General features: G+C 42.2%; 1 protein-coding gene across 2 annotated transcripts in view; it reads right to left on the reverse strand.

Annotated features, from left to right (window-relative positions):
* Positions 1-12,177, reverse strand: part of XIRP2 (xin actin binding repeat containing 2) — a 1,616,993-nt gene that overhangs the window by 725,404 nt on the left and 879,412 nt on the right. For both annotated transcript variants that reach the window (XM_069616273.1, XM_069616274.1), the window contains one exon: positions 6,320-6,473. In XM_069616273.1, coding sequence (XP_069472374.1) covers positions 6,320-6,473 — 154 coding nt within the window. The remainder of the gene's footprint in view (positions 1-6,319; positions 6,474-12,177) is intronic.

Here is a 12,177-nt window from a genome sequence, read left to right on the forward strand (position 1 = left end):
CTCATTTTGGCTTTAATTCACCTCAGAATGTAAGAGGTCATGAAAACTGACTACGAAGAACTATTTGGTGGAAAACAAATAATTTTCAGAGACGACCTACAGTTAACACCAGTAAAAGCTCAACCTATTTTAAAAACATTAGGACACAAACAATGCTGTAACACACTCGGCAGCATTAGATATGTAAATCTCTGGCACCACAGAGAACTAACTTAAAACATGTGACAGTCTGCAGATCTCACCCGTGCTAACATTTTAAAAAGCATTAGAACTTGTCTGCTTGCTAAAGATAAAAAATACATCTTAAATAGTAGAATAATCCATGAGCTACGTGGGCGAAACACATCTGCTCCTGATGTCATGGAACAATAAAATGCATGTCCTTAATGCCAGCCCTTGCAAGCTGTAGTGAATTCAATGACACAATCTTAAGAAAAGAAATGCAAACCATACTGCATACCAGATCCACAGAAAAACTAGAAGTGCAAAGCATGACACGCCCCATCCGTCAACAAGCAACAGCACGACTAAATAGCTTAGAAAATGCATCTCCAAAACAGATAGATTGTAGAAAATATTAACTTTGTGCCCAAAACTGCAGAGTAATTCTAAAACGTAAACTTGATGTAGATCAATGTTTAGTCATTGGAGCAATTGGTACACTTGTTGGCTTCCAAACATGGCCACATTACAACATTCAGTTTGTTAACATCCACTTTGTCAAACTTAAAGAAGTTAAAAAAAGGCTTCACAATAGCATGTTTCCTTCTTTTCAAAGACATGTGCGTATGCACAAAACAGTTCACTCTATCTCTTACATATGCTGTCACTATTCACAAATCGCAAGGTCTAATCCTAGATCATGCACTGATTGACATTGGCAGCACAGTCCATAAAGAAGGTATGAGTTACGTAGCACTTTCAAATCTTTGAAGCAGATAAAGTCAACATGACATTCCTTGCATCCTAGACTAAAACAGGCTAACTGTACTGTACACCGCCATCTAGATATGTACCCTGTACCTCAAAAATTAAAACCTTTAAAACAAAAACTAATACAAACAGAAGCTATAAAAGATCTCCCAGCAATACTGATAAAGAAACAACGACCAACTGCTTCTCTATCAAATAATATAACCACAAAACTGTCCACTACAAACTCAACTGCACATCCATCAGAAGACACAAATCTCTTCTCAAAAAAGATCTGCAGGACCATCAAACAATGCAGAGGCACAACTGTCTGGTCCGTTTAAAATCAGCAACACAACTGGTGTAAATTGCTATACAAATGTAACTATCAATCTTCTATGCCAATTGCCACCAATTGTTCAGAACATTTACTTAAACGGCTCAGACCAGTTGTGTTTGCAAACGCCGATCTGTCATATGTATGGCAGAAATAATGCTGGCAACACTTACAGTGTCTTAAGTATAAGGCAAGAATTGGACTACTTTGCAGGAATGGTAAAATTGACCATAAACACACAGTAAGATCCACAAGAATTCCTAATGTACTTCCAGATTTCCTACACGTGGAAACATACATGCAATTCCTGCAACCATGTTTCACAAGAGCACATCCCTAATGAATGATTTGTGTATGTAACCATACCAAATAATGCATCTATTCCATTTCACCAGCTTCTGAAGAATGCAAATCATGGCATAGTATGCCCTTTTAGTAATTCAAACAATTGCTCCAGCATACAAATAAACTCACAGAGCCAATATGTCATACTAATGCTGCTAAGGTACAATGCATATGGTACCAAAAAGAACTGTAAGCTCACTAGATTTACACAGGGCCAAGTATCTATTGCCAGAAAAACCTTCACAACAGTAGGTATAGTATGCCACACTGGTGTCACAACCACTTCAGATCACTATACTGCTTATGTCAAAAAAGAAGTGGGTGGTTTAAATGTAACACCACCTCTGTTACTCCAAAATATAGGTTACCAGCAAATCTAACAAATGCATACTCTATATTCCTTCAACCCAAATGTAATCACTAAACTGTAACACAATAAACAGTTAGAATACAACAACAGGTATCTAACTACATCCATAATACTACAATAATACTTTTAATAGTCAATATAGTTAGAATATGCCAAGAGGTATCTAACTACTTTAAACATTCCCAATTACAATACACTTCAAACAAACATACTATCATACAAGCCGACATAATTATAATGGGTTTTTTGAATCCTCTATGGATTTTTTTTCCAGTAACCCAATGGTTATTTAATGTCAATACAACAACAGTGTAGCACACACTAATGTTGTACCAAACATAGTACATAGAATGTACTGTTTATGAGGGTCAAAAAAGTCATTTTATGTGTAAATTTGTGTGCAATTAAAGCTTTTAAACCATCCTGCTTAAAAAATATACAGTTTTTTTTCGCAGAAAAATAACCAGAGATTCCAGCTTTATTACTGCATGCAACTAGGTAACCATACCAAGTATAAACAAATACATATTCCATAAGCAGTATCCTCAATTGTACTACAATCATAAATACCATATACACTTCAATTATATCATTCCACCATATTACAAATACTGTATACTCCCCGTACAGCACCTATAATCACTATACACATATTACTATAGTGTGTGTGGCCAGTGACCAGATAGATTCTTGGGGGCATGGCCATACACCTTCAAAAAACAAGACTCGCCCTGAACCCCCTGCAATTGAAATGTTGTCCATGGACACTAAAATTGACGTGAACTCGGCGCCATCTGCAAACCATTTCCAAATCATCTGTATTCTGCTCACCTACCCTTTCCATGCCATCTTTCAGCCATTCAATAACTCCAAATGTATTTTCCAGACTGTTTGTTCACAATGCTGTTCGACTACTGCAGTGTCCACGGACTATTGTGGCACATGCATTCCCTTTTTTCACCCATAAAAACAGACCCACATTATCTTTATTCCACCCACCCTTTCCAGACCCACTTTTGACCACCAAATAACCCCAAATGTGTTTTCCAGACTTTTTCCCCACCGCGATATGCGCAGACAACAGCTGCTGTCCAACATGGCGATCATTCTGGAAAAATATAACGCACCTCATGCTTTTCACCATCCAATCAGCAGACGTGTACGACATCCGCAGACATCGCGCTGCCCCCTGATAACTCCAGGTAGGTGTCCACAGACCAAATAGGGAAGTGACCCCGCAGACCGAACCCAGATATGAATTTTCTTTGTCTACTTTCTGGCTGTTTTTAAAAAACTACTGGACGGATTTACACCAAATTTACAAAAGCACACTTTGGAGACTAAGCCGTCACTACCTACGTATAATTTGGTGAAAATCCATCAAGCAGTTTGGGCTGTAGGCGTGAGCAAATGTTTTTTCCATTGCGTCTATGAGGATTTCCACACATTTTGAGATCCCCTCTATAACTTTGCCCCCTATGACAAAACTGCACCAGACTTAACAAAATCATTCTGAGGGGGGCATATACTTTTTCTGCAAGGTTTGGTGTGAATTGGGCCAGGTGGGGCCAAAGTTATTAGCCGCTCAAAAAGTGTTCTTCCTATGGGTTGAGCAACTAAACCATAACTACAGGGCCGCTACCGCAGGCCCTGTGATATATAAATACAAATGTACAGTTATTTTAGGTCAAAGTACATGGCCGTTTTAATGTCTTTGTGCACTAATCTAGTACTTTGTTTGTATTTACAATCAATTCTGCCTAGATCTGCTCCAAACTTTAGGCACATGTTTGGTTTATTATTTTTCCATCCGATGGAATTCGTTTGAATGGTCTTTGTTTTCCTATACTTAACATTCCCTGACACTTTGCCATGACTCGTGATCCTTCTAACCTTTTGTGAGATTTGTCCTTTTTTTGGGGAAGTCTCAACCCTGTGGGACTCATTGCCCTTCCTTCTTGAGGCAGACTTTGGGAAGCACTGAAAAAATATCTTCCTGGGCAAGTGTACTGCCAAGAGTGCAAAGACCATTGTTTTCCGTTTACTGACAAAAACATACCTCATATTTACTAGCTGTCACTCAGCTCCCCCACCTTATCTGTGCATTTTAAAGTTGTGACCAGACGAATATGAAAAGGAAAGAGATATTGGGCCTCATTACACAGTAGGCGCTAAGGGATTACCGGCACCGGTAAGGTCACCGGTGCCGGTAATCCCTTCGCGCCCTACTACGAGGTCCCTCAGCGGGTGCTGTCCTTAGCGTCTGGTCTGACCAGGCGTTAAGGACGGGACTCACTGAGGGACTTCAGAGCTAATAACGGTACCACAAAGTGCGGTACCGTTATTAGCTCCTTCCCCATTCCCATTGAGCCCTATGGGGGCTCAAATGGGAATGGGGAATGGTATTTGGAATGGGGACTTACCGGGTCCTCCAGGGTCGGAATGACCCGGTAAGTCCCCATACCGCCTACCCAGACCCGGAATGCGGTAAGGGGGTAGCCATGCCGCTAATAGCGGCATTGTTACCTCCTACCGTGTAATGAGGCCCATTGTCACCTCTGGTAAACGAGCTGAACCGCAATTCAGTGGAGACTTTCACAGGGAACAAATCGCTTTTCAATATACTTTTCTACATCTGTTCCCTTTGTGCCTTTGACTGATTAGACTATTTTTCTTCAATTTAAAACTCTTCATTAGTATTGATAAACTACAATTCTGAACTGTTAAAAATCCATGTACAAATTCAGAAACATCAAGCGTAATAAAAAAAATCAAAAGCATCCACATGCTTTTCTCTTCGATAGTCTTCGTAAAATGACCATACACTTAGGTTAGATGCAGAGAGAAGAGTTCTGCGTAATTTTCGGCTTGAATTCTGATTGGGGATCCACAGACTCATTTTATCCATCATCATTCTGGGACATGTTGGACCTTCATCTCGGGCCATTGTGGACATTAAACAAATCTAACTGGACATCGAACTATGCAAATATGTATTTGGACCAAAATAGATTTCCTACGTGGCCTACAGCTTACCAGCGAGTGCCTCCCAGCAAAGCACTTCCTTGCTGTCAAGAGAAATGCCTTCATTGCTTCTTCAAAAAGGGATGCATGGTGTAAAAATGCCATTTCACCTTATGCGGAAGGCAGTGGTTGAAGTGGGCGGGAGCGGTGCTCCTCTACTTCTTTTAAATAGCTTTTACCGTTCCTATGCTTTTATTTTAAAAATAAACCGTTCCATTTTAAAATAAAGGTGTAGGAACACGTTGAAACTTGCATTTTCAGTGCACTGCACTGGATGTTCCCTTAAACATCAGGCGCAAGTGTTTTGGGGTTTGTATTGTGCATGGGTGTGGGTAAATCAATGGGGTTTGTGGGGAGCGCTGCAGTCAAGTAGGGAACATAGTTCCACTACTTCTTTTCGTACACTTCGACCACTGGCGGAAGGTCCCGTAAATTCATATCTATGTATACTACAAAATGTTCTATTGTGGACCAAATTGATCTAATTATTTGCAATGCAAAATGTCAGGCGTGATCCTCTAAGCAGATCCATATATTGGATCATAGATTCTAGATTAAGGCGACCGGTTTATCAGGAGGTGTTGTCCACTGAACTACTCACACTCACTAACAAGAGAGCATGGAAGACATGCTGAGGCACAGAAGGTCCTGTCCGAGCGCTGCAACTCGAACCCTCTTAATACACAACAAGGTGGCTTTGCAAACAGTTGTGTTTATACAGGCAAGACGTTATAAAGAAACATCTCGTCCAACTGTTGTCCATCCACTGCTCGCACAGAAACAGATCGGTTATCCACCGAACATGCTAGGTGCATTGACATGTTTCCCGGCGTTTATAACAGGGCAAATTAATGCTTTAATTCTTGCAATATATACTTGAGACAGAGCCATGGCTGATGCGGTGCAAAACTCACTGCACGGGTGCAAAGTGCATGCAAATAAGGGGCTATGTTTCAATCACTTGCCTACGGAGAATTTGCGTGAACTTCAAACACTGCCATTACGGTCTTCCTAAATGCCGTTTTACGGGTTATTCTGAAACGCGTTATTCGTGTGTTGCTCCTATGCAATGTGCACATCGGTTTGTGATAATCAGGACTGCATTCATATCTTTCCCACTGCAGTACTCGGAATCCTCGCTTTTGGAAACGTACATTAAACACGGAAATGAACGACTTACCTCTACACTGTGGGAGGGGGAAACATTTCAAACGATGACAAAATACCCGACATGGGTAAACGTAATGACTAGTCTTTCAATCCTTTTGAAAAACATGCTTTTAAACATGGCTGCTGGTTAAGAGGATAACAGAGAAGAGGCCGTGACTAACCTTCGCAGGAACTGTTCTGGTCATGGGCAGAAGACATCTTTTCAAATGCTATTTTGCCACCTTTCGACTGCGCGTTTTTTGTTGTGCTGTTCGGGTAGCTCCCAGGCTGCTTTCTGGAGGTTGGGGAAGGCAGATTTTGCTCAGTTTCCACTTCCTGTTAGAAGACATAAAGGGGATGTGTGTTGAAAGTTATCAGTAGGAAACAGATGTGGTTTCCCTGTGGGTGTCTATTACAAAAGCCATACCTTCCATCATGCAAAACGGCGCGCGCGTGTTCCTACGCCATGCAGCAGATAGCAAAGAGCCTACGCGCCCGATAGCGGAGGGCATTTGCATTTCCACAGAGAACAGTGCACATTACTGCTAATAGTTCAGACTTCACACCTTCTATTCAATTAAGGCCAATGCGTGTTCTCTTTTTTAAATAGAAAAAAAGTTTTTGAAAGGGAATGCAGTGACCAAGGAATATTTCACACAAATATGTAACAGAGGAAGTCATCGCACGTTAACCACATATTTTTAATGACTTAGTCTCGCATCTATCCGTATGCTCGACAGTTTAATTAATAATATGCATGCAATTTGAAACCTTGCTTTACACCGGGACATGGCAACGCCTGTACTCTTTCACGAGTGGTATGGTATTGTTTATTTATATGGCGCCTATACACAGGAAAGTGTTTCTGCTCTCTGCTCATTTGTTTATGCAGAAAGCTGTTACATCTGTTTAATAAAAGGAAATCCAGCCTTCCAGTGGGGACTATTTACGTATTATACAGGGGCGTGGGAACTAAATGTCAGCAAGTTATCCGACAGCCACTCGCAAGTAATATATGGTCACATATGTACATTTTGGCATCTAGTTACTGTATTCTGTAATACGGTTTCACTGCTGCGACGGGGCAGCCCTTCTGAGGGCCTGTGTCTGTCACATTAGGAAACACCTTGAGGAAACCCCATGTGTCAGGAAACTTGCGAAGAAAGGGGTAGCTCCTTAGGCCTAACAGAGCTGGAAACATTCTTGTCCAGACCCAATTTCCAGCTGGGGCAATAAAACAAAGAGGAGACATTGTAACAAACGCAATGGACTACTTACTCTGGCAAGAGGAACATTATTTGAGACCTATTGTATAGTCTCAGCAAATGTAATGCACCTTTCTGACTGTCACTGTAAAGAATGAAAACAAACGTATTTCTTTCATGAGATAGGAAAATGTACCGGGGATGTGCAACGATGGGGTTTCCGCTCAACAAAAATATGGCACACCCAAAAATATATGCTTTCCATTCCCCAAATGACCGGAAGATGGGCTCTCGGAGAAACACAGGGAAGAACAGACAGTCTCAGGGGAAAGTAATTAAACACCCACATGCAGCCCAAGTCACTATAAAACCTAAAATGGTGCTTGGCCTCATCTTACCTTGGGCCTTCGCCCTGAGAGAACTTCTGATCCAGAACACACAGACAAATCAGAGGGCGACCCATCAAAAACGACACAAGAAAAGCCAAAACACTGGAGCACACTAAAGTGGAGGTACAGTTCTAGGAAGACCATGGTAGATCAGGTTTGGCTCATCCGCAATGGGACACAGGGTGCCGACCCACAGTACTGACACCTATCATGAAGGCGTCACGTTAACTTTCAAAAATGGCTCATTGGACATACAGGCTAAGGAACTGCACCTCTGAATGTGTTTAGGGAGTGGCCTGCGCCTCCCCGCACAGACTGTCTGAGCCGTATCCTTGGGGTGCTCTGGCTCCTGTGTGCATATACAAGAAGCAGGAAGTGCTCTGTGCTTCCTGTGTTCTGTTCTTTTGCGTGGGAGACTTTGGACCCTCATCAAAGGAAATGGTGTCTCAACGAGAAGCAGCATGAGGACAGGGGCCGCAGGTAAGTGTAAAAATTAAATTGTATTTTGTATGTGTGATTGTTTAGGTTGTTGGGTGTATGCATAGGCACCTCTATCAGGGTTGAAAGACGGAGGTACAAATGTTTGAGGAGAAAATATTGAACATTATTTTTCCGAAATAACCTTTAGTCTTTCTGCCCTGAATATTTCTGACTTGGCCCCCAGCCCCACCCACACCTCAACACAACCCCAACACACCCCCAAACCCCTACCTATCTTGCTTCCAACTCACTGTGTCCCTACGAAGCCTGTTCCAGTTCACTTCCGCAATCGGGAACCGGCACAGCAGGGTCCTTTCCTTTTTTTTATTTTTGGGACAGCTGTATTCGGGGACATCCCTGTAACCCCCAGCTCCGAATGAGTGTTCTGGTCGAAATTTTCGGTCGTTCAGGATGCCCGAAATTCAGCCAAATCACGCATTCAGTCATTTTTTTATCCGTCATTTAGGTTAATTCCCAACCAGGGGGGTTAAGGGTGTCCGGACCCCCTCAAAATAGGGACATGACCTTTGATTCCCAACCCCAAATATTCCACCTTCACAGAGATGGATCCATATAGAAGGGACCAGGGCAGGCCCAACTTTGCAACTGAAAGAAACGGTATCCAAATGGGTGTTTATGTCTCAGAATGTGAAGACATTTCACTGTTAGAGTGAGTGCAGAGATACATGCAATGTAGACCAACCCATAGTGTATTACTTGTTCACAAGCTTTTCAGCTTAGATCACTTTCACAGACATATTTAGCAAACATAAAACCCTGTTTTGATTCTTATGATTTTAAGAGCTCTTTGATTGTGCTACTTGTTGCCCTCTCCTTATCCATTAGCTATTTATTTACAGAATATGAGCAATTTACTAAATGCAACTCATTGTAAAAGCTGTAGTGCAGCACAATATGTGTATGTAAAAGGATCTACACCAGTCTTCACACTTTTATTTTACTTCTCCAGAGCCTTTAAAAAATGTTTTCAGGTTAAATGGGAGACAGGAGTAAAGAAGCATTTCCTTCACATCATTCCTGCTCTGCCTGCAAAACCATTGATTTTCCATCTACATGAGGTTTTCATGCAGTCGTAACATGTATGGATTCATGCAGAATCTGCCTATATTTAGCACATGCCGAAAACAAATTGATTCCATTGGATTCCATTTGAAACACAGTCTTTTTTTCTGGCAGCTGTTAACAGCTACATACAAAGGTGATTTCATCTGTATTTACACTTTACTTTTGCACTCCATTTTGTAATAGTGGAACATAAGTGTGCAAGGGAACAGCAGCATGTATGTGCTAACGTTCAAAATGAGCCTGTCTGATTAAGTAGCTTACGTACTTAGTGATGTAACACTTTATTTAAAGACAGCGTTTTATTTACAAACTGAGCTAGAGAGATGTATTTACAATATGCAGACTGGATGCCAAAAAGACCACCAATGATAGTGCTGCTTTACCCTAAAGGTACATTTGAAGGGTCTCGTGATTTATTGTTTGGGGCATGCACTGTCTCTCCCCTTAGCAACACACATCCCTCGTTCCACATCCCCTTTTTTAACAGATTTCCTCTTCAATGTTGTATTTGCTGGATCTTTTCCGCTGTTGCCCTAGAGTACCAATTGGAAATTGTATGGGCTTTTACCCAATGTTTTTCAAAAATAATACTGTCAAATGCACCTGTTAAACATATTATTTTAAAAATGCTGCAGGGGGAGAACCCAGAGGAACTTCCCTAAATTCCATAAGGCTATCTCACTATGCTCAGTCAGGTGCTCTGATTTGTCGGAGAGATTAATGCCGCGCCACTAAAAGATATTAACCTCCCGCCACTGACATTGAATTGTTTACAATGCCAGTGCCCCTCAGGAGTCACCCATCCCCCAGCACCGGAAGCTGTTTCTGTCACTGGCATGCATGTAATACTGTTGCCTGCCATGCACATTGGTTGCTGGTACATTTGGGTGCCAGGGTTCAAGAGCTTCCACCACTTGCTTTTACGCTAGGTGAAAGATGTAACGTTTGATTTAAAAAATATACTTCCATATTTCGCCTAGTGCAGCGTACGGCATGCCGTGAGGCAGCATGACCACCATGTGCATTTCTCATGTATGATGGGCCAGGCTGGCTTGGCAGTCTGTGGCGTGGTGTGGGAGTCCTCGGGGAGCATAGGCAGCATCTCAAGAATACTCCTATGCTGAGCCCTTCATTTTGTTCAACTGACAGACATTAATCTGGCTTGGTGATAACACAGTCATACGAGATCGTCCAAATCTGCTTTTCATGCGCTGATGTCTATATCTGACTCATGATGACTGTTTTGTTTCTTGGGTCTCATCTGCTGCAGCATATTGTTACGCTATTCATCATACAGCATGCTACTCAGGGGCTGACCTGGCACCAGCCTGGTCTAGGTCAAATTGTTGCAAATGTTGCGATTTGGGCAGACGGCTGGCATGCAGGTGCAAGCTGCTGGCCCATGTGCTAGGAGTACCCATCACCACAGCTCCAGGCCTCTAAGCCAGCAAGAAGGGCATTGTCAGACACTAGATTGAGGCACCCAAAGCTCCAACATAGCCAACATCAATTCCTCATTGAGTTCAAATAAACATATCCCAAATTCCAATCCCTAAAATGAACTGCATAAGCCGAGCATCCCACCCACTTGATAAGTATCCAGGGAAACAATGGGACAAATAGTTGGACACAGGAGACCATGTTTTTCTCTGCAATACGATTTTCTTCTTTTTCACTTTTCATGTGTGTCAGCCATGGTTGCCCCATGTGTCATATACTGCCCACAGCCATAGTAAGAAATGAGGTCAGAAAGACCGTTAGGATAAAGTGATGCAGTTATTCGATCCTAACCACTAAACCAAATTAGACTCGTTAAGTGCATTGAGAGTGATGCTGATTGATCGTGGAAGAGGTAATGGAAAGGTGTAGGCAGAAAGAAAAGCAAGGAAAACGTGGGAGAGGATGAAGGGGGTGGATGGAAGCACTCCACTAATGGGAATGCAAGGAAATAGACTGTGCACCTCGCCTTTGGTTTGATCTCTCTCGGGGGAGAGGACCAAGACTGTATTGGCATGAATACAGAAAAGCCTCATTCTAAAGGAGTGTTTACAGTAACAGGCCAGGTCCTGCATTGACCTAGCATCTAAAATCGCTCTAAGAATTCATGCCTTTAAAAAATGAGGCTGAAAAACAGATGATCTGGCAAGTTCAACAACCTCAATGCAAGGCCTCCTGAAAGAGACCAAGAAGCACACGACTGGTCAATTCCAGTCTTGAACTTTTCAAATGGTGTGGTGTTGAGGGAGGCATCCAGTAAAAATCTCAATAAGTGCATCCATTCTTAATTAAATGTGGTGTGATATGGGCATGTGAAATTGGCAATCCCTTTGCCAATTTCACATGCCCCATGTTCCTGGGAATATCTCTGAATCCATAAATCTGAGTGATAGAAGGTCCTGTCTCTTTGTTAAATCCTTTGCCCGTCCCAGCCTTATTGTACCTATGCGCTATATGAAGTGAATGGCTGTGTATGGCTGCTATGATCCACAGACCCCATCCTTCTCTGCAGGTCAAAGGCTCTGCGTCCCTGGGATAACCACTTCAGCCCAGTGTGTCTTGGTGGGGAGCATTTGCATCTCTGTTACAGTACTCTGGATCATCCAGCCTAAGAGATGTGAAGCTCTCTACGGATGTGCTAATTCGAGAGGTCTATACATTTGACAGTTTATTTGCCACCAGGTTACAAATCATGTTTTTATGTAGCACCTGCTGCTGCTGAGCCTGAAAGCCTTGTAATAATAGGTGCTATTAGCCATTGTAATGGTACTTGGTTTATAGACCTCAGACTGCAGAAGAGCTAAATTGGCCTTGCTAGCCTTTAGACCTGTAGCCTACGGACTAAAAATGCAAAATGAGAGCCAAGTCCACCAAGCTATTTTA

Source organism: Ambystoma mexicanum, chromosome 9 (genome assembly GCF_040938575.1).
Source record: "Ambystoma mexicanum isolate Mex_15411 chromosome 9, UKY_AmexF1_1, whole genome shotgun sequence".
Classification (NCBI taxonomy): Eukaryota; Metazoa; Chordata; class Amphibia; order Caudata; family Ambystomatidae; genus Ambystoma; species Ambystoma mexicanum.